The following is a 24,195-nucleotide window of genomic DNA, read 5'->3' as shown; positions in this document are numbered from 1 at the left end:
AAATATCTAGGAATAAACCCACCTAGGAGGAAAAAGACATGTATGCCAAAAACTCTGACACTGATGTAGGAAATTGAAGACAACAATAACAAATGGAAAGATATACCATGTTAATGGATTAGAAGAATCAATATTGTTAAAATGGCCATACTACCCAAAGCATTATACAGATTCATTGTAGTCCCTGTCAGATTACCAATGACATCCTTCACAGAGCTGGAACAAAAACTGTTAAAATTTGTACAGAAACACAAAAGACCCTGAATAGCCAAAACAATCTTGAAAAAGAAGAATGGAGCTGGGAGAATCATGCTCCCTGACTTCAGACTCTATTACAAAGTTGCAGTAATAAGGACAGTATGATACTGACACAAAAACAGACACATAGATCAATGGAACATGGTAGTAAGTCCAGAAATAAACCCATACACATATGGTCAATTAATCTATGACAAAGGAGGTGAGAAAATACAATGGAAGAAAATCAGTCTCTACAAATAAGTGATACTGGGAAAATTGGACAGCTACTCATAAAAAATTGAAATTAGGACATTCTCTAACACTGTGTACAAAAATAAACTTAAAATGTATTAAAGACCTAAAGTAAGACCAGATACTAGAAAACTCTTAGAGGAAAACAGGCAGAACACTTGTGGACATACATTACAACAATATATTTTTTGAACCAGATCCTGGAATAATGGAAATAAAAGCAATAATAAATGAGTGGGATCTAATTAGACTTAAAAGCTTTTGCACAGATAAGGATACCACCAACAAAATGAAAAGACAACCTACAGAATGGGAGGAAATGTTTATAAATGATGCAACTGACAAAGGACTCAGTTCCAAAATATACAAACATTTATAGCAAAGAAATAAGCAACCCAATCCAAAAATGGGCAGAAGACCTAAATAATCAATTCTCCAATGAAGACATACAAATGCCCAACAGGCACATTAAAAAATGCTCAAGATCACTAATTATCAGAGAAATGCAGATCAAAACTATAAAGAGGTAACACCTCACACCAATCAGAATGGCCATCATTCAAAAGTCCACAAATGATAAATGCTGGAAAGGGTGTGGAGAAAAGGGAACCCTCCTACTCTGTTGGTGGGAATGCAGTTTGGTGCGGCCACTGTGGAAAACAATATGGAGATTCCTCAAAAAACTAAAAATAGACTTACCATATAATCCAGCAATCCCACTCCTGGGCATATATCCAGGGGAGACATTAATTCAAAAAGACACCTGCACCTCAATATTCATAACAGCACTATTTACAATATCCAAGACATGGAAACAACCCATATGTCCATCAACAGATGACTGGTTAAAGATGTGGTACATATATACAATGGAATACTACTAAGCCATGAAAAAGAATAAAATAATGCTACTTGCAGCAATATGGATAGACTCATGGTTCTAAGTGAAGTGGGCCAGAAAGAGAAAGAAAAATGCCATCTCATATAATTATATGAGAAATCTAATTAATTAATTAAAAATACACAAATGAACTACTTATTACTTGTAACAGATTATTGATCTCTTGAATATTTATAAGCACATTTGATTGTCCTTTATTGTTGGATTACCACATTCTTTTGATTCTTATTTGTAATATTCCTTTGATAACTATGTAAGTTAAAAAAGCTAAAGGTTTAATCCATTCTTAGAAATAATGATCAGTACATATATATAAACAAAAAAAGTATAGTGTACTGTATATACGTAGTTACATGCAACATAATATTTATGTGTAGTCAAGCTGTAATAATTCTACCTAATAAAACTGAAAAAGGAAAAAATATAGTAAAAAATAAAACAAATGCCAGACCTCAATATAAATAACTAACTAAATAAATACAGGTCCCTGTGCTTAAAAAAATTGTTTTTCTTCCTGCTGTTCTGACTGGGTTATTTTCATTATTCTTTCTTCTAGATTACATGCATTCTTCTGCATCACTTATTCTGCTATTCATGCCTTCTATCAAGTTTAATTAAAATTTCAGATATTGAATTATTATTTTTGATTTGATCTTTTTAATATTTTTAGTGTTCAAATATTTAAGGTTTAGATTAGTTTCCCCCTAGTTTAGTTAACATTTTATTGGCAATGTTTTGAATTCTTTATCTAGTAAATTATTTATAATTTTAATTTTCGACTTATTTATTCAACTTATTTCCCATGTATCACCTTTCCCAACTTCTTTCTAAGATCTTTGATATCCCTATTTCTTGACCCAAACATTGATGTAGGCCCCCGACTGCTATAATCAATACCCATATTTTAAAATTCTTTTGGCAAAAACTGCTCCAAAACTGCTTGTCTCAAATAACACAAAATAAAACGTGTGAAAGAAAGGGAATCCCTCAAGCTGGAATTCAAGAGAACGCAACAACTAGATCCATAATCACAACTGCTTGATAGTTTCAACTGAAATAAAATCACGCAGTGTGAGAGTTGCAGATTAAGTTTTATTTGGGAGCAAAATGAGGACTATAGCCCAGGTGACAGCATACCAGAAAGTTCTGAGAAACTGTTCTGAAGAGGCAGGGGAAAAACTCAGTATAATATATGATTTCAGTGAAGGGGGGACATGCAGTCAAGGACACATCTAGGCAGAGGTTTGCTGCCAGTCACTAGGAGCATTGTCACCATTAATGATTTTAGTGCTTTTCTAGATATGGGGAGAAGCAAGAATTGGGGTCATAATCTTCTCCTGAAAATTTCTAACTATCTGAAGGCCATTTTTCCCAAAGCACAGAGGACCTCATTCCTGATATCCATCCTGAACTCCTTTCAGGATGTGTTGGAGGTCAGCAACTACAATGGCTCATGATTTAACTTAAGCAGAGTTAGGTGGCAAGTGCCAATTTTTAGTTAGCAATAGCAAGTTCCATTTTATTCCCTTGGGTACTAACAACCTGTACCAAGTGTATAGTCCATCATATACAAGCCTTCTGAAGACTGGGTTTTAGGTACTTCTAATGGCCACATAACTTTATTCACAAATAAGCAGCTTTTATCCTTACCAAGATTTCTTGGTTCTTTCAAATTTTTTTTATTAGTTTTCAGATTTCTATAAAAGTTAATTCAATATTTTTACCCTCAGTATCTTAGTTGCTTTTATGAAGAAACAGAGTCCAAGAGGTATCTACTTCAATTTTTTTGTGGGTTCATCATAGCATTCTGTCATTTTAACATAATGTGAAGGCTTAAGTCTCCTATTCAGTGACTAATTCCATTTATATTATGTGTTATAATTGACATAAGTTGATTTATTTCTCTCATCTTCATATTATTTTCTACATGGCCCCAGTATTTTAATTACTTTTTAAAATATCCTTTTAACAAAAAGAAAAAGAAAAGAACAAGGAGAAAATAACAAAACAACTGAAAAATTAAGTTCAAAATGACAATAAACACATATTTATCAATATCTACCATAAATGTCAGTAGACTAAGTGCTCCAATCAAAAGACATAGAGTGACAGACTGGATAATAAAACAAGAACCTGCATTATGCTTCATATAAGAGACAAATTTTAGGGACAAAGACACACATAGATTTAAAGTGAGAGGATGGAAAAAAGCTATTTCATACAAATGAAAATGACAAGAGAGCAGAAATAGCAATACTGATTTCAAACAAACTGACTTTAAAACAAATGCCATAAAGAAAGCTAAAGAAAGACACTATATAATGATTAAAGGACCAATAAAAAATGATGATATTACACTTATTAATATTCATTCACCCAATAAAGGATCACCTAAATACATAAAGCAAGTACTAACAGATATAATGGGAGAGAAAGATGGGAACACAATCATACTAGGAGACTTTAACACCCCATTAATATCACTGGACAGATCTTTCAGACAGAAAATCAATAAGGCAAGAGAGAAACTAAATGACACAATAGAACAGTTGGAATTGTTTGATACTTTTAGGACATTCGATCCACAAAAATATATACATTCTTTTCAAGTGCTCATGGAACCTTATCTAGGAAAGATCATGTACTCAGCACAAAAGAAGCCTTAACAAATATAAAGGATAGAAATTATTTCGAGCATCTTTTCTGACCACAATGCTATGAAACTAGAAATCAACCACAGAAAAGCAAAGGAGGGAAAAATGACAGCATGGAGATTAAAACAACATGTTATTAAAAAACCATTGGGTCAATGCTGAAATCAAAGAAGAAATTTAAAAATACATTGAGACAAGTAACAATGTAAACACAACCACACAAAATCTATGAGATGCAGCAAAAACAGTCCTAAGAGGTAAGTTCATAGAGATTCAGGCATTCCCCCCAAAACAATCTTAAGTAAACAACCTAACCTACCACCTAAAAGAATTAGGAAAAGAAGAGCAAATAAAACCAAAAGTCAGTAGAAGGAAGGAAATAATAAAGATCAGGGAGGAAATAAATAAAATAGAGATTAAAAACAATAGAAAAGTCAATCAAACAAACAGCTAATTTTTTGAAAGAGTAAACAAAATTGACAAACTTCTAGCCAGGTTCACCAAGAAGAAATCAAAGAAAACACAAATAAATAAAATAAAAGGAAAATATAATAACCAACACCACAGAAATACAAAATATCATAAAAGAATACTAGGGTGAACTATATGGTAACAAATTGGATAATCTAGAAGAAATGGACAAGTTTGTGGAAACATACAGCCCACCAAGACTAAATCAAGAAGAAATAGACCACTTGAACACACCAATCACTAGAAATGAAATGAATTAGTAATTTAAAAAAACCTCCCTGCAAACAAAACTCCAGGATCAAATGGCTTCACTGGGGAATTTCACCAACAAAGAAAGAAGAACTCATACCAGTCCTTCTCAAACTCTTCCAAAAGATTGAAAAGGAGGGAGTACTCCCAAACTCATTCTGAAGATACCATCACCATGATAACAAAACTCAACAAAGACACTACCAAAAAAGAAAGGTATAGGACAATATCACTCATGAACATAGATGCAAAAATCCTCAACAGAATATTTTCTAATGTCTATACAATATATATAATATAATGATCAAGTTGGATTCATCCAAGGAACACAAGGATAGTTCAACATGTGCAAATCAATCAATGTAGTATGCCACATCCACAAAAGAAAGGACAAAACCCATACGATCATCTCAATAGATGCAGAAAAAGCATATAATAAAAATCAATACCAACTTATGATAAAAATTCTTACCAAAGTAGGTAGAAAGGAAACATATCTCAACATAATAAAAGCTATATATGACAAACCTACAGCCAGCATAGTACTCAATGGTGAAAAACTCAAAAGCTTCCCACTAAAATCTGGAACAAGGAATGGATGCCCACTATCCTCACTTCTATTCAACATAGTCTTGGAAGTCCTAGTCACAGCAATCAGGAAAGAAAAAGAAATAAAAGGGATCCAAATTGGAAGAGATGAAGTAAAATTGTCCTATATGCAGATGACATGATACTATATATAGAAAACCCTAAAAGCTACACACACACACACACACACACACACACACACACACACAAACTACCAGAGCTAATAAAAGATAGCTCTGGTATCTCACAATGTAGCAGGATACCAGGTTAATGTACAAAAATCAGTTGCACTTCTTTACACTAACAATGAATCAACAGGAAAAGAAACTAAAGAAACAATCCCTTTTAAAATTGCATTCAAAACTATAATATACTTAGGAATAAGTCTGATCAAAAGGTGAAAGACTTATACATAGAGAACTACAAAACATTGATTAAGGCAATTAAAGAAGACTTAAAGAAATGGAAGGATATCCCATGCTCTTCAATTGGAAGAAATCAATATTGTTGTAATGGCCATACTGCCCAAGACATCTATAGACTTAATGCAATTCCTATCAAATTGCAAATCCCTATTAACAATACAATCCAAAAATGGGCAGAATACCTAAAAAGGAATTCTTCAATGAACACATACTAATGTTATGAAAAAAATGCTCAATATCACTAATTATCAGAGAAGTACAAATCAAAATTACAATGATCTATCACCTCATGCCAGTCAGAATGGCCATCATTCAAAAGACCATGAACATACTGCTTAAGGCAATCTACAGGTTTAATGCAATGCCTATCAAATTACATACTTCACAAAACTAGAAAATCATAATAAAACTTATATGGAATCACAAAAGACCCAAAACCACCAAAGCATTCCTGAAGATAAAGAATGAGGCTGGAGGAATAACTCTCCCAGACTTCAGACAATACTACAGAGATACAGTAATCTAAACAGCATGGTATTTGTACAAAAACAGACATATGGATCAATGGAACAGAATAGAGCTCAGAAATGAACCCTCAAACTTTTGGTCAATTAATCTTCAACAAAGGAAGCAAAAACATACAATGGAATAAAGACCATCTCTTCAGTAAATGGTGCTGGGAAAACTGGACAGCAGCATGCAAATCAGTGAAGCTAGAACACTCCCTTACACCATACACAAAAATAAACTCAGAATGGATCAAAGACTTAAATATAAGACAAGACACAATAAACCTCCTAGAAGAAAACAGAGGTTAAACACTATCTCACATACATCTCAGCAATGTTCTCCTAGGGCAGTCTACCCAAGCAATAGAAATAAAAACAAGAATAAAAAAATGGGATCTAATGAAACTTAGACGCTTCTGCACAGCAAAGGAAGCCAGAAGTAAAACAAAAAGACAATCTATGGAATGGGAGAAAATTTCTGCAAATGAAATCGACAAAGGCTTCATCTCCAGAATATATAAGCAGCTCATATAACTTAATAAGAAAAAAACAAACAACCCAATCCAAAAATGGGCATAAGACTTAAACAAGCAATTCTCCAGTGAAGACATACAAATGGCCAATAGGCACATGAAAAAATGCTCAAGATCACTAATTATCAGAGAAATGCAAATCAAAACTACAATGAGGTATCACCTCACACCAGTCAGAATGGCCATCATTCAAAAATCCACAAATGACAAATGCTGGAGGGGCTCTGGAGAAAAGGGAACCCTCCTACACTGCTGGTGGGAATGCAGTGTGGTGCAGCCACTGTGGAAGAAAGTATGGAGATTCCTCAAAAGACTAGAAATAGACTTACCATATGATCCAGGAATCCTTCTCCTGGACATATAAGCAGAAGGAACCCTACTTCAAAAAGACACCTGCACCCTAATGTTCATAGCAGCACTATTTACCATAGCCAAGACACAGAAGAGCCTAAATGTCCAACAACAGATGACTGGATAAAGAAAATGTGGTATATTTATAGAATGAAATTCTAATCAGCCATAAAAACCAACAACATAACACCATTTGCAGCAACATTGATGTCCCTGGAGATTGTCATTCTCAGTGAAGTAAGCCAGAAAGAGGAAGAAAAATACCATATGAGATCGCTCATATATGGAATCTAAAAACAAACAAACAAACAAAACATAAATACAAAGCAAAAACAGACTCACAGACATAGGATACAAACTTGTGGTTTCCAGAGGGGAGGATCCTGGGAAGGGACAGACTGGGAGTTCGAAATTTGTAGATACTGACAGGTATACTTAGAGTAGATAAACAAGTTTATATTGAACAGCAAAGGGAAATATATTCAAGATCTTGTAGTAGCTCACGGTGAAAAAGAACATGAAAATGTGGCAATGAATATATACATATTCATATATGACTGAAAAATTATGCTATACACCATAAATTGACACAATATTGTAAACTGACTATAGCTCAATTTAAAAATAAATTAAATTAAATAAGTTTATGCCTATTCCATCTGCAAAAAAAAAAAAAAAATCCATGAACAATAAATGCTGGAGAGGGTGTGGAGAAAAAGGGATGCTCTGGTGAGAATGTTGTTTGGTGCAGCCTTTATCGAAAACAGCATGGAGATTCTGCAAAAAACTAAAAATAGACCTACTGTATGATCCAGCATTCCCTCTTCTGGGTATATATCACGAGAGAAGTCTAATTTAAAAGATACATGCACCCCAACAGTGATAGCAGCTCTGTATACAATACATGGAAGCAACCTAAATGTTCATCAATAGATGACTGGAGAAAGAAATTGTGGAATATTTATACAATGGAATACTATTCAGCCATAAAAATAATAAAATAATGCCATTTGCAGCAACATGGATGGACCTAGAGATCGTCATTCTAAGTGACATTAGCCAGAAAGAGAAAGAAAAATGCAATATGATATCACTTATATGTGGAATTTTTTAAAAAAAGAAAACAAAAAGACACAATGAACTCATCTACAAAACAGAAACAGACTCACAGACAAAGTAAACAATCTTATCGTTGCTGGGGAAAAGGGGTGAGAAGAGATAAATTTGAGAGTTTGAGATTTGCAAATGTTAGCCTCTAAATATTAAAATACATTAAAAGAAGTTTCTTCTGTATAGCACATGGAACAATGTTCAATATCTTGTAATGACTTTGTAATGAAATGGGGAGAGTGGAAATTAATTACAAAAATTAAAATATATATGCATGAGGAAAAGATAACTCAACTATGCATTATACCAAAATGGAACTGAGAAATGAGATTAGTTTTAATCTTTAGCAACACTTAACAAACGATGTTCAGTTTAAGCACAATATTTATCTTGGTCTACATAATATTTAGAGGTTAATCCAAATAATAAGATGATGAAGAATTACAGTAGAAATACAAAATTACTTAGGATGGTCATTTCTTCTTTGAGAAAGTGAAAAACTTTATACATTTAATTAAACTCATTGATATTTACTTTTCCACTTATTAATTATTTATAGTTTCTGACGTTTTATATATTGTTTCAAGAAAAACATTATTTAGTGAGGAGGCTTAATCTTTCCTTGCCCTCTTGGTTTTGCTATTCAAAATTGACATACTGTGTATTCCACTCTCAAGTGATTTAAATCACTGCATAATTCTACATCTCAAATATTCAAGCCCAATCTCCTAACTTTTTTTCACAAGGGGCTAATTATTTTATACGGCTACAATATAACATGACTTTGGATATGGCTCTATTTGTTCGCTACTCTTTCAGGATGTCGTTTGCAATTGTTGTCACCAAGCGCTCGTCATAATAGGAATTTTGGGCTCAGTCGTGTCCTGTGGAGACGGCTTGAGGTCTCGAGTCGCGAGACAGCAAGGTCATAGGTCAGTCAACGGTCATTTCTGAGAGAACTTCTCGCCTTCTCTACAGGGAAGTACTTCATTACCGATCGACCGAGAATCTGTAGGTTATTTCTAGTTTATCATGCCTTAATTTGTAGATAAAGTTGTCATTTTTTGCTCTCAGAAGTTAACGGGATTCTAGTGTTAATTTTGTGACTGATTACGTGTGTGAACATTGAATTTTTTAACTTTTTATCCCCCTTTTGGTTTTTTACTTAGTTTTTTACTTACCATGTCACGCCTTTTTGTATATGTGCATGTTTTATAAGACTTTCTATTGTTATGCCTTTCTATCATTTTTTCTTAAATTAGAACAAAATTCTAACTTTTTGCCATATTTCTCTTGGACTCTTTTATAGATGTTTCTTGTTAATTTTTTCTTCTTTTCGCTCTGTCTTTATCACAATTTCTCATATTTATTAACATATTATTTTCAGTCTTTTTTTTTAAACTTAGTTTTAATCCCTGAAACTTCTTTATATAGTATTTCTTGCTCTGCTTGTTTCTATTTCTTTTTCTGTATCTTTTTGTGTTTTTTTCTGTTTCTTTGTAGTACTGTACTTTTTTGTTTCTTTCCTTTTAGTCTTAAACTAGTCTTCCCCAAGTCCTGAGATTTCTTCTCAGAGTTTACGTTTAGGGAAAGAGTTCTTCAGCAACAGAACATTTTATTACCTTGAGTCTCTTATTCCACAAACTTAGTACACTGACTTTTTCTCTCTCCCTATTTCTTATTCTTTATCTTTTCCTTTTATTTTCTTCCTAGGCACTTTAATCTGTTTATTCTCAGAACCCCTTTCAGTCTCTCAGAATCCCTGTGTTCTTGTTCTCTCAGAATGCCTTTATTTCTTGGACTTCCTCTTTTTTAATGCTTCCCCACTCCCACCCCCCTCGATTTCATCTGCTGCCTTTGTTTGCTTGCTTTCAATTCTTTGAATTTGTTGTCTTTTCATTTTCTTTGTATCTAATGCCTGTCTTTCCTTTTCATCATAGATGCATTTAAATGTCTTTGAGTCTCTATTATCTTGTAATTTGTTCTGTATACTGTTACCAACCTTTCCTTGAATCTCTCTGATTTTCTATTCAAATATTGTTTTATCACTGTCTATCTGAATCATTTTCTTTTATCTCACTTTCTTTTTTATTGTGTCTACATTTTTTTCCTTAAACTTTGCCGTTTTCTCCTGTATGTGTGGTTTTCCCCCCGTATGATTTTTCCCATTTTGTGTCTTAGTCTGACACTTGCCCAATATTACTGGATTTTTTAAATACTGAGAATAGGGAATTTTGACTTTTATTTACCATTACATTACAAGTACACTTATAGGGCTAAACATGGAATATTTTGTTACACAATAAGCAAATGTATTATGTACTGCCTTCTGTTTCTGTTTACTTCACAACTTCATGCCTATTCAAAATCTCCGTCTTAGCTATCTTTGTAGTTTTGTTTGTCTTTCTTTTTCTTATTAGCTGTGTATAGTTGTGGTATGTTGTAAACTGTACTGATGTAAGTGCTTTTTACTTTATTTTTAACATTGATTTTCCACTTTCTATCTCTGACTTTTTCCTCTCTCTCTTTTGTGTCTGGCTTCCATTTTGTCTTACTCTCTGGTTTCTACTGTGTAGTGTTTTCCTTCTTATATTTGCCCTCTGCTCATTATCTTCCTCTTTTTTATCCACACTTCTTAAATTTTGCAGTAGACAAAATTAGTAACTGGATTTTCTTGGACTTTATAGGACTTAGTGTGAAAATGGCTGAAGAAGACTCATCATCTTCATCATCTTCTACCTCTCAGGAACAAGAACAGTTTAAGAATAGAAACTTGATACTTTTCTCTTTGGCTGCAGAACACCACACAGATGCCTTTACTAAAACCCCTATGATACTGTCCAGTTTTGCCAGTATCAAGCCCAACACCAGCTCTGTCAAGAAGCTGGTAATCAAAAACTTTAAAGGTATCATTATTATTTTGATCATCTTTAAAAGATAATTTTAAAAAGATTTCAGTTTTGGCTTCTCCTACTCTACTGCTGCTTTTTAATTGTAAATTCAAAGATATGCAATCTAGTAAGTTTTGAGCATAATTTTTAGAAGACCTAGAAATATCATTGATTTTGGACTCAGAAGACCTGGGTTCACCTATAATATAACCACCAAAATTACTTCGTGCTTTAAATCTTTATTTTCCTCCCCAAAATGAAGGGCTCCCTTAGATTTTGAAATGCAGGTTTAGAATAGCACACTTTTGCAGATTACCATCTGTCTTGCACGTTATTAGTGAAGGATCTGTAATATTAATAAGAAGTATTTTTCCACTGGTAGTCAAAAGGCAACAGCTTTAACTTTTGATAACTTAAGGAACATATATTAAAAAAGATGTTCCCAGAGAAACACAGTGAACTAAGATAAAGATCCATTGCTAAGAGTAAATGCATTTCAAAAATTTCCAGGGAAGTATTACTTTCATTAAAAAATTAGACATTCAGCAGAGCTACTGAATCAATTTTTCCATATAAAATTTGTAAAAAAAAAAAAATCCTTATATTGGTATTTTGGCATTTAAAAACCAACATTTTTGGTATCTGGTCAGATTTCTTGTTCTTTGTCAAGAGAAAGGTCATGAAAATTTGGATTTTTCAGTGTTTTCTGCTGTATTTTAATATTTATAGGATAAGTTTCAGGAAGAATGCCTTGGTCTGTGTTTATTTTAAAAATTTTTTAGTCAACGTTAGTAATTCATTTGATCTATATTTTTATACATAAGGCATAGATGTCCTAAGTAGATATTAAAATTATTTAAATAATTTTGGAAAATTTCATATTCCTGTATGAATGATATTCACCTTTTTGTTTCAAATTTTTAAAAACTCTATAAAAAGCTTTAGAAAGTATCCTGTCGGTAGGATGGAACATTGAAACTTTGGAATATAACCAGATGCCTAATTTTTAGTCTTTTTTGCCCTCTTTTTAAATATAAACTCATAGATTTTAGTCATTTTACATTTCCTTTTTCATGGTGTAATTAACTAGTAATAATTTTCAGTCTTTTAAAATAATGCATTTTTTTCAGTGTAACTTGTTTTATTAGATGATTCTACAAAAAAGGGGGAGTGTTTGCCATCTTGGGTAATAGAATTTCTAGAGTGGAGGGAGAGAATATATTTCTTTTTAATATACAGAAAAAAATGAAATCCTATTTTGAACTTGTTATTCTTGGCCTAAGAAGTGTACCTACCAAGGATTTTCAAAATAAAAATACTGAATTTTTCTTATGCAATTTCTGGTTTGATGTTTCATTTTTTAAAGTGGCTTACTTTACATATATATTTTTACATATGTAATATATAGTTAATCCTATACATTATACATTATAAGTAACTATAATAGTATATAAATATATATATATATATTAGTAGCATATGCCATACATGTATGAATAATGTAAGACATAGTTATGTGTATATGTCGTTTCTCTCTCACAAAGGGAGCAAATCTTGCATTTTGGTTGTTTTTTTGACTCGGTTAATTCGTGACTAAATTTATGTTCTTTTGTCCTTATTTTAGGTTTCCTTTTGTTATATTTTGCCAACTTCTTAATTATAACCAATTGTTAAATTTAATTAAAAGATTAATCACCTCAGAATGAATCCCAAAACCCACAAGCAGTCCCCATTCCATCTCCTGTCCTCACCACCAATCAGCAGTCTGCTTTCTTTCTCTGTAGGGTTGCCTATTCAGAGTGTACTGTATAAATGAAATCAGTTGCTGAACTTTTTTGTCTGATTTCTTTCAGTTATCATAGTACTTTTGAAGTTTATCCATGCTGTAGCATGTCTGAGTGCTTCAGTCATTTTTTGGCTTAAATAAAATTTCATCATATGGACATACATGCTGCTATGAACATTTATGTGCAAGATTTTGAAGAATACCTATTTTTAATTATTTTGGGTATATACCTAGAGTGTAATTGTGTAGTCACATGGCAATTCTGTGTTTCATTAATTGAAGAACTGTGAGGCTTCCATACTGGCTGTACCATTTTACGTTCCACCAGCAATGTAGAAAATTACAAGTTCTCCACATCCTCTCAAATACTTGTATCCTTCCTAGTGGGTATGAAGTGATATGTCATGGTTTTAACTATTTACCTATTGACTGACTTTGTTGAGCAACTTTTCATGAAGTCTGTGGCCATTTTCGTGTCTTCTGGGAAAATGTCTTTTCAAATCCTTTGCTTAGTTTTCAATTGTTTTTTGTTTGTTTTTGTTTTTGTGTGTGTGTGTGTGGTTGAGTTGAAAGGGTTCTTTATTCTGGATACTAGATGCTTATCAGTTATATGATTAGCAAACATTTTCTCTTGTCCTGAGGGCTGTCTTTTTTCTTTTTGGATCATGTCCTTTGATGCACAAAAATTTTGGACTTTAATGAATCCCAATACAGTCTTTTTTTCATGCTCGTGCTTCAGTGTCGTATGTACAAATCTGTTGCCAGATCCAGGGTTATGAAGATACACCCCTGTGATTTCTGCTAACAGTTTTATAAATTTTGTCTTTATATTTGTCTTTTTGGGTTTTTTTTTAATATGTTATTGAGGTGGTGGTTCATCTTCATTCTTTTGTATGTAGCTGTCTAATTGTACAACTGCATTTCTTGCAGAGACTATTCTTTCTCCACTAAGTGGTCTGCCAACTTGTTTAAAATTAGTTCACCACTGATGTATATGGTGTTACTACATTTTAAAGTATTTTGACATTGTCTCCCAAAACATTTGCTCCATAATCTTTTGTTTATTTGCTAGATAAAACACTAATGCTGGAAAACTACACTGAAGAAACATGGCAAAAATTAAAGGAAGCTGTACAAGCTATCCAGAACAATACCTCTATTGAATACAGCTTAGAAGAACTCTATCAGGTCTGTGTTATTTTGGATATAAATATGCATTAATTATAATAGGGTTAGGATTTTTTAAATTAATTGTATTTGTTTTGGATCTTTTGTATCTTTTAAAATCATGCCATCTTTGTGGTTGTGGAGTCAATCATGAATTTCAGTCATGCAACCATCAAACTTTTTTTTCTGTATTTATATTTGATTATTTATTTAGTTAACAGTTACACTTTATACACTATATGTACTTTTATGTGTACCTTCTCATTATTCAAGTTATAAAAATTCAGTTTAGCAAGATCTTGTGTACTTTCATCCCTTGGTAGAGAGAGTCTGGAAGGAGTGTTAAAGTTGGAGAAAAGTACATTGAATTACAAATGGACCTTGAAAACCAAGACCTTGTTATTAATTGCATGAATAGATATCTAGAAGTTAATTAAATAATTGAATATCCTGATAGTTCTTTAATTATTTATTTTGTAATCTCTGTATGACATATTTATCTTTTCCCTCTAAGTATGTCATCACCTTAAGCAAATGTTTAAATTAGCACATAAAATCAGAACTAATATTAATTTGACTTACTCTCTTATAATATTTCAGTTACTATTTCCTTGACTTCTTTTTATTTTATTCTTGTATTGGGTATACTATAAATCCATAAGCCATTAGCATTATTTTTTGTTTTCTTTTCAAATCTAATGTGTAACATTTGTACTACCTTGATTACCTTTTCTTTGTACTCTGTAATGTACAGTCTTAATGCTGAGCCTCAGTTCTTTGGATAAATAATTTCATTCCACTCTACATTCTTTGAAGTTACTATGTATATGTTGATATATATTGCTTTTAGAGCTTATCATTTATCAGCTGTCTGATGAAATCAGTTGGCAGACCTGATGAACACATTTGGCAAGTGATTCCACTTTCTGAGTCTGTTTTCTCATCTTTAAATAAAGTGCTAATAATGAATGGTATTCCAGTATAGTGTAATTTTGTTATAATGAAATGATACATGGCTTATATAAATCATTTGGAACATCCTGACTAAAAGTAAGCACTTAGTAAGTTGAAACAATTGTTCTTTCTCCCTTTGTTGATCATCCTCCTTCAGATAAGTGGGGAAGTTTCACAGTCATGTGCCTTAATTTATAGGTGCACTCGGAAAATTATTTTCTTAAAAATATGTGTGTATATTTTGTTTGAAATAGGAGGTGGCATTTCTTACCTTGTGCATTTAAGCATTTTTACTTAGTCTTGAATGTTAAGTTTTGAATATGTGTATCATGTCTGCTTTTTTTTAATTGTAGTGAAATATACTTAACATAAAATGCTGCCGTTTTAGGTTTGCATTTCAGTGATTTATTCAGAATGTTATGCAGCCCCTAATACTGTCTAGTTCAAGAACTTTATTCATTATCCTCAAGTGAAACCCTGTACTATTAAACAGTTACTCTCCATTCCCTTTTTGACCCCAGTACCTGACTATTACTAATATGTTTTCTGTCTCCACAGATTTACCTAATCTAGTTGTTTCATATTAATGGAATCATATAATATGTGACCTTTTGTGTCTGGCTTTTTAAACTTAGCATAGTATTTTCAAGTTCATTCTTGTAACATTTTTAGTACTTCATTTTTATGGGTAAATAATAACCCATTGTATGATATACCTTGTTTGATTAAAACATTTCAGTTAGAGGGCCTGTGGGTTGGCTATTGTGAATGATCTGTTATAAATACTTGTGTATAAGTGTTGACTTATTCCTGAATTTAGTATGAAGACTTTCAGCCTTTCACCTTTGAGTTTGTTATTGACTGTGGGTTTGTCATAAATGGCCTTTATTTATACCACCTCTGTACCCAGTTTGATGATAGTTTTTATCATGAATGGATGCTGAATTTTATCAGATGCTTTTCTGCATCTATTTAGTTCATCATGTGATTTTTATCCTTCTTTTTATTAATGTGGTACATTTAATGATAATCATCATATTTAATGATTTGCATATATTGAGCCTTCTTGTCACCTTGGAATAAAACCACTTTATTATCTATGATCCTTTTATATATTGTAAGATTTGACTTGCTAATATTTTGTTGACAATTTTTACATTGGTATTGATCAATTGTATTGGCCACTAGTTTCCTTTACTTCTGGTGTCTTTGCCAGATTTTGATATCAGGGTGATACTGGCTTCATAGAATGAATCTGGGAGTGTTACCTCCTTGTCAACTGTTTGGTATAGTTTGAGAATGATAGGTATTAGTTCTCCTTTTACATTTGGTAGCATTCCTCTCTGAAGCCATCTGGTCCTGCACTTACGTTTTCAGGGAGATTTTTAATTACAAATTGGTATTTCAGTTCTAATAATTGGTCTGTTCAAGTATCTGTTTCTTTTTGATTCAGTCTTGGCAGGTTGTATGTTTCTAGAAATTTGTTCTTCTAGGTTAATCAGTTTCTTGGTGTATAACTGTTTGTAGTATTCCCTTATGATTTTTTTTTATTTGTTGTATAAGTTATCTGTCTTCTTTCATATCTAATTTTGTTTATTTGGTCTCTCTTTTCTTCTTGGTGTATATCACTAAATGTTTGTCAACCAGCTTGTGGTTTTAGATTTTTTTTCTATTGTTTTTTGACCTGTATTTTATTAACTTCCTTTGTTCTTCATTATTTCATTACCCCTTCTAACTTTGGGTTGTTGTTTTTCCTTCCTTTTCTTAACCTTTTATGTAGCTTTTGGCTTTTTTGGAGGTATTTCTTGGGTTTTGAAGAAGACCTCTATTGCTACAAACTTCACTTATGAAGAAACTGCTTTTGCTGTATCCCATAGATATTGGAAAGCTATGTTTCATTTTTGTATGTCTCAATGTATATTCTGACTTCCTCTGTCATTTCATCACTGACCAATTGATTATTTAGTAATGTGTTTTTCGTCTCCATGTGTTTGTTTTTATCTGTTTTCCTTTCTGTAGTTAATTTCCAGTTTCATACCATTGTGGTGGGAAAATGATCGAGATAACTTTTTTAACACTTATTGTTGATCTATAATCATTTTACAATGTTGTGTCAAATTCCAGTGCAGAGCTCACTGCAGAGCTTTTTCAGCCATACGTGAACATATATATATTCACTGTCACTTTTTTTTTCTCTGTGAGCTACCATAAGATCTTGTATATATTTCCCTGTGCTATACAGTATAATCTTGTTTATCTATTCTACAATTTTGAAATCACAGTAGGTCCGTTCCCACCCCCTGCCCCCTTGGCAACCACAGGTTTGTATTCTATCTCTGTGAGTCTGTTTCTTGTTTGTATTTATGAGTTTGTTTCTTTGTTTGCTTGTTTTTCAGATTCCACATATGAGTGAACTCATATGGTATTTTTCTTTCTCTTTCTGGCTTACTTCACTTAGAATGACATTCTCCAGGAGCATCCATGTTGCTGCAAATGGCATTTTGTTGTCGGTTTTTATGGCTGAATAGTATTCCATTGTATAAATATACACACCTCTTCTTTATCCAGTCATCTGTCATTGGACATTTAGGCTGTTTCCATGTCTTGGCTATTGTAAATAATGCTGCTATGAACATTGGGGTGCAGGTGTCATCCTGAAGTAGGGTTCCTTCTGGATATATTCCCAGGAGCAGAATTCCTGGGTCATATGTTAAGTCTATTCCTAGTCTTTTGAAGAATCTCCATACTGTTTTCCACAGTGGCCGCAACACACTGCATTCCCACCAGCAGTGTAGGAGGGTTCCCTTTTCTCCACAGCCTCTCTGGCATTTGTCATTTGTGGATTTTGAATGATGGCCATTCTGACTGGTGTGAGGTGATACCTCATTGTAGTTTTGATTTGCATTTCTCTGATAATTAGTGATCTTGAGCATTTTTTCATGTGCCTGTTGATCATTCGTATGTCTTTCTTGGAGAATTGCTTGTTTAGGTCTTCTGCCCATTTTTAGATTGGGGTGTTTGTTTTTTTCTTATTGAGTCATATGAGCTGCTTATATATTCTGGAGATCACACTTTTGTCAGTTTCATTTGCAAATTTTTTTTCCCATTCCATAGGTTGTCTTTTTGTTTTACTTATGATTTCCTTTGCTGTGCAGAAGCTTGTAAGTTTCAATAGATTTCCATTTGTTTATTCTTGCTTTTATTTCTTTGCTTAAGTAGAGAGTTGTAGGAGAAAATTTTCGAGATGTAGTCAGATAATGTTTTGCCTATATTTTCCTCTAGGAGGGTTATTGCATCTTGTCTTATGTTTAAGTCTTTGATCCATTCTGAGTTTATTTTTGTGTGTGGTGTAAGGGAGTGTTCTAGCTTCATTAATTTACATGCTGCTGTCCAGTTTTCCCAACACTATTTGCTGATGAGACAGTCTTTATTCCATTGTATATTCTTGCCTCCTTTGTCGAAGATTAATTGACCAAAAGTTTGTGGGTTCATTTCTGGGCTCTCTGTTCTGTTCCATTGGTCTACAGGTCTGTTTTTGTACCAGTACCATGCTGTCTTGATGACTGTAGCTCTGTAGTATTGTCTGAAGTCTGGGAGGGTTATTCCTCCAGCCTGTTTCTTTCTCTTCAGTAATGCTTTGGCAATTCTAGGTCTCTGATGGTTCCATATAAATTTTATTATGATTTGTTCTACTTCTGTGAAATATGTCCTGGGTAATTTGATAGGGATTGCATTAAATCTGCAGATTGCCTTGGACAGTGTGACCATTTTAACAATATTGGTTCTTCCAATCCAGCAGCATGGGATATCTTTCCATTTTTTAAAGTCTTCTTTAATTTCCTTCATCAATGGTCTATAGTTTTCTGTGTAGACTTCTTTCACTTCCTTGGTTAGATTTATTCCTAGGTATTTTATTACTTTGGGTGCTATTTTAAAGGGGATTGTTTCTTTACTTTCTTTTTCTGTTGATTGATCGTTAGTGTAAAGAAATGCAATTGATTTTTGAACATTAATCTTGTAACCTGCTACCTTGCTGAATTCTTCGATCAGCTCTAGTAGTTTTTGTGTGGACCTTTTGGGTTTTCTATATAAAGTAACATATCGTTGGCATATAGTGATACTTTTACCTCTTCTTTTCCAATTTGGATCCCTTTTATTTCTTTCTCTTGCCTGACTGCTGTGGCTAGGACTTCCAAGACTATGTTGAATGGGAGTGGTGATAGTGGGCATCCTTGTCTTGTCCCAGATTTTAGTGGGAAGCTTTTGAGTTTTTCACCATTGAGTACTATGATGGCTGTAGGTTTGTCATATATAGCTTTTATGATGTTGAGATATGTTCCCTCTATGTTCTCACTTTGGTGAGAGTTTTTATCATAAATGAGTGTTGAAATTTATCAAATGCTTTTTCTGCGTCTGTTGCGACGATCATGTCGTTTTGGTCCTTTCTCTTGTTGATGTGATGTATTACATTGATTGAATTGCATATGTTGAACCACCCTTGTGTCCCTGGGATGAACCCCACTTGGTCATGATGCATAATCTTTTTTTATGTGTTTGGATTCTATTTGCTACCATTTTGGTGAGGATTTTGGCGTCTGTGTTCATCAGTGATATCGGCCTATAGTTTTCTTTTTTGGTGGTGTCTTTGCCTGGTTTTGGTATCAGGGTGATGGTGGCTGCATAGAATGAGTTTGGGAGTATTCCCTCGTTTTCAATCTTCTGGAAGAGTTTGAGGAGAACTAGTATGAGTTCTTCTTTGTTTGGTAGAATTCCCCGGTGAAGCCGTCCGGTCCTGGACTTTTATTTGTAGGGAGGTTTTTTTTATTGCTAATTCGATTTCATTTCTAGTGATCGGTTTGTTCAAGTGTTCAGTTTCTCCTTGACTCAGTCTTGGTGGACTGTATGTTTCCAGAAACTTGTCCATCTCCTCTAGGTTATCCAGTTTGGACCATATATTTTTTCATAATATTCTCGTATGATATTCTGTATTTCTATTTTATTTGTTGTAATTTCTCCATTTTCCTTTCTTATTTTGCTAATTTGTGCTCTCTCTCTTTTCTTCTTTTTGAGTTTGGCCAGAGGTTTGTCAATTTTACTTACTTTTTCAGAAAAACAACTTTTGGTTTGGTAGATTTTTTCTATGGTCTTGTTAATCTCTATTTTATTTATTTCCTCCCTGATCTTTATAATTTCCTTCCTTCTGCTGCCTTTTGGGGTTTTTTGTTCTTCTTTTCCTAGTTCATTCAGCTGGTGGGTTAAATCATTTATGTGAGGTTGTTCTTCTTTTTTGAAGACGGCCAGTATCACTATAAACTTCCCTCTTAGCACTGCCTTTGCTGCGTCCCATAAATTTTGTGTGGTTGTGCTTTCGTTGTCATTTGTCTCAAGGTATTTTTTAATTTCAGCTTTGATTTCCTCATTGACCCATTGGTTTTTTTAATAACGTATTGTTTAATCTCCATGCTTTCCTTTTGTTCTCCCTTGTTTCTCTGTTGTTGATTTCTAGCTTCATGGCATTGTGGTCAGTAAAGATGCTTGAGATAATTTCTATCTTCTTAAAATTGTTGAGGTTCCTTTTGTGCCCAAGTATATGATCAATCTTGGAAAATGTTCCATGTGCACTTGAAAAGAATGTATATCCTATTTTTTGGGGGTATAATGCTCTGAAAATATCCACCAAATCTAATTTTTCTATTGTATTATTTAATTTCTCTGTTGCCTTATTTATTTTCTATCTAGAAGTTTTGTGTAATGATGTTAATGTGATGTTATAATCTCCAACTATGATTGTATTCCCATAAATATCCCCCTTTATCTCTGTTGGTAATTGTTCTATGTACTTAGGTGCTCCTATGTTGGGTACATATGTATTAATGAATGTAATATCCTGATCTTGTATCACTCCTTTAATCATTATAAAATGTCCTTCTTCATCTTTCTTTATGGCCTTTGTTTTAAAGTCTATTTTGTCTGAAATCAGTACTGTAACACCTGCTTTTTTGGCTTTTCCATTTGCATGGAATATCCTTTTCCATCCTTTCACTCTCAATCTATATGTGTCCTTCTCCCTGAAGTTGGTCTCTTGTATGCAGCATATTGAAGGTTCTTGCTTTATTACCTAGTCTGCCACTGTATGTCTTCTGACTGGAGCATTTAGTCCATCAACATTTACAGTAATTAATGATAGATGTGTGTTTATTGCCATTTTGAACTTTGCAGGTGATTTGGTATTTCCTTTTTGTTCCTTTCTTCTTCCTTTTGTGGTTTGGTGATTTTCCTTTGTGTTATCATGGATTTTATTTAATTTCTGTGACTCCCTTGTAAGTTTTTGGCTTCAGGTTACCCTTTTTTGTAAGCCTGTTAGCCCATTACTATAACTGTTTATATTAAACAGAAAGTAATATAATCTCAAATCCATCATATCGAGATCAAAAATTTTTAAAATGTAAGAAAAAAAAAAACCCCTCTATATTTTCTGCTTCCCTCTCCCACTCTCAATGATTTAGATGTCTTCTTTTACAATTTCATGTTTATTCTATTTGTTATTCATGGTAGTTATCAGCTTTCCAGTTATGAGTTTCTCATTTCTGTAGCATCCTGCTTCTTTTCTATTTAGAGTAGAATTTTCAATATTTCTTTTCCTATGGATTTAGTGTTGCTAAACTCTTATAGTTTTTGCTTGTCTGTAATTCTTTGTCTGAAATTCTTTATCTCTCCTTCTATTCTAAAGGATAGCCTTGCTGGATAAAGTATCCTAGGCTGCATCTTTTTTTCATTCAGGACTTTGAATATATCTTGCCACTCCCTTCTGGCCTATAGTGTTTTTGTAGAGAAATCAGCTGAGATCCTTATGGGGGTTCCCTTGTAACTCACTCTTTATTTTTCTCTTGCTGCCTTTAGGATCCTTTGTTTATCCTTGACTCTGGCCATCTTGATTATGATAAATCTGTTTGGGTTCTTCCTATTTGGGACCTTCTGAGCTTCCTTTACTTGATTCCTTCTTCAGTTTTGGGAATTTTTCAGTCATGATTTCTTCAAAAACCTTTTCAATCCCTTTTGATCTTTCTTCCCTTTCTGGGCCCCCTATTATGCAAAGATTAGCATACTTTATATTACCCCATAGGTCTCTTATGCTATTTTCATTTGTTTTTATTTGTTTTTCTCATAGGTGATTTCTGTTATCCTGTCTTCTAGGTCACTTATTTGTTCCTCTTCATTATCTGCCTGCTTTGTACAGCCTTTAGGTCAGCTCTCATCTCAGCCAATGAGTTTACCAGTTCTACTTGGCTCTTCTTTATAGCTTCCATTTCATTTTTGACATATTTTATATCTCTAAACACTATCTCTTTTAGTTCCTTCAGTACTTTGATCACTCCTTTTCTGAAATGTTTATCTAGTAGGCTAACAATGTCTATTTCATTGATCATCCTTTCAGGGGATTTCTCTTGCTCTTTGAATTGGAAGTGGTTCCTCTGCTTCTTCATCTTGCTCATATCTCTCTGGCACTGTAGCTTATGGAGTATCAGTTATCTATTATGTTTCTTAAGGAGTTTATTTATTTATCTTTCTAAAGGCTATGCAGGATTAAAACTTTTAAAAAAGGATTTTAAAAGAAGGGATGGAAAAAACAGTTTGATAACAGTGTATAATCAATAACAGAAGAACAAGTTGAAGCAAAATAGCAATGGATTTGAGACAGCTTTTAAAAACCTTAAGAAATGTAGAAAAGAACAAAAAAAATTTGAAACCTGAGTATAAGCAATAATAGATCAAAAGCAAGAGAAATAAAAATGAAATGAGGTGGATTTAAAAAAACAATAACAATAAAAATATTTTAAAGGAAAATTTAAATGGGATTAAAATGGGAGATATACAGTTGTTTAAAATGTAAAAATTAAATAGGTAATAAAAAATATAACAGATTAAAAAAGGAAATGAGAAAAAAAGGGGCTGTATTCTCTTAAATACTGTGCGCTCTTAATGATTTTGTCAAGAGGTCTTTCTGTCCTTCGCTCTGTTTTGCAAACTCAACTCGCTGTTTCCAGAGGCCCTCCATTGGCACCCCTGGTATGTGCTCCTCCCAGTGCAGGTCAGCAAGCAGATTGTACCCTCTCCCAACACTGTGGTCAGGTAATGTACTCTTACATGGTGGGTGGGCAGGTCATACACCATCCCACCACCACAATCAGGTGCTAGCACCCTGCCAGGAAGGCGGGTGGCCACCTGCCCTCTCCCAGCACTGGTGGATTCCCTGCTCTGTGCAGCTGCGCACTGCTGCCTCAGATCCGAGTTCCGTAGGTGGGCTTCAGGGAAGAGGGCAGAACAACTCCGCCCCTGCTCCTTGCCAGAACTCAGCTCCTTGTTCATTTGTATTGGAGGCAAGAGTTCTAGGAGGTACCAGGGCAGAACAGTCCTATCTGTCTTGTGCTGTAAACAAGTCTGCATCTGGCCTTAGAGGCTGCTAAGCCCTTAGGTATGGATTCAGGTTTCAGCCCCACCCCTGCGTGCGTGCTGAGCACCAAGGATATGGCAGCTGTGGCTGAACCCCACCTCTCTTCTCCCAAAAACCTTCTGCAGGTTTTTGAAGATGAGGGGTATAGCACCCTTTTCCCTCCAGGGCACATCAGCTGTGGGTTTTTTGTTTTTGTTTTCTATTTTTGTATTTTACGCAGGGCACAGTTTGTTTTGTGCTGTGTACCCACTAATCCACAGCATACAACATCCTGCATTCCCCTGGAGTTGCCTGTGTGCAGCCTTCCTCGGTCTTCTGCCCAGCTCAGGCAGCCTGTCCCATCCCCCACCTGCCAATTTGCCTCTCGGACTTGGGGTTGCTGACACCATCTGTGCCCATTTAACTTAGTTTTGTTGGTCAAGGGCTGCTCCATACAGGTCTGAGCCTTGTAGGCTCCCCCTCTGTCCCACTGACCTCTCTGTTGAAGAGAGGGGAGACCCACCGAATGAGTGCTATTCCTCCTATGTCCACTTCCTCCCCACAGGACCAGTCCCTGCACTGTTTTGCTTTTTCTTCTTTCTTATTTTTTCTCCTAACAGATTTGTGGCATATTTGTCTTTTGAATAGGGAAATGTTCCTTTGGAGTTCAGCTGGTGCTCTGG

The 24,195-nt window shown here is 33.9% G+C and overlaps 1 protein-coding gene across 1 annotated transcript in view; it reads left to right on the top strand.

The window, feature by feature from the left end:
• Nucleotides 1-10,821: 10,821 nt before the first annotated feature.
• LOC116662083 (cullin-4B-like) overlaps nt 10,822-24,195 on the top strand; it is a 37,553-nt gene continuing 24,179 nt past the window's right edge. Inside the window, exons 1-3 of the mRNA XM_032475361.1 lie at nt 10,822-11,189; nt 14,033-14,148; nt 20,161-20,162. Of these exons, the coding sequence (XP_032331252.1) occupies nt 10,985-11,189; nt 14,033-14,148; nt 20,161-20,162 (323 nt within the window). The 5' untranslated portion in view covers nt 10,822-10,984. The remainder of the gene's footprint in view (nt 11,190-14,032; nt 14,149-20,160; nt 20,163-24,195) is intronic.

Source organism: Camelus ferus, chromosome X (genome assembly GCF_009834535.1).
Source record: "Camelus ferus isolate YT-003-E chromosome X, BCGSAC_Cfer_1.0, whole genome shotgun sequence".
Lineage (NCBI taxonomy): Eukaryota > Metazoa > Chordata > Mammalia > Artiodactyla > Camelidae > Camelus > Camelus ferus.
The sequence above is the reverse complement of the archived record's forward strand: the minus strand, read 5'-3'. Positions and strand labels throughout refer to the sequence as shown.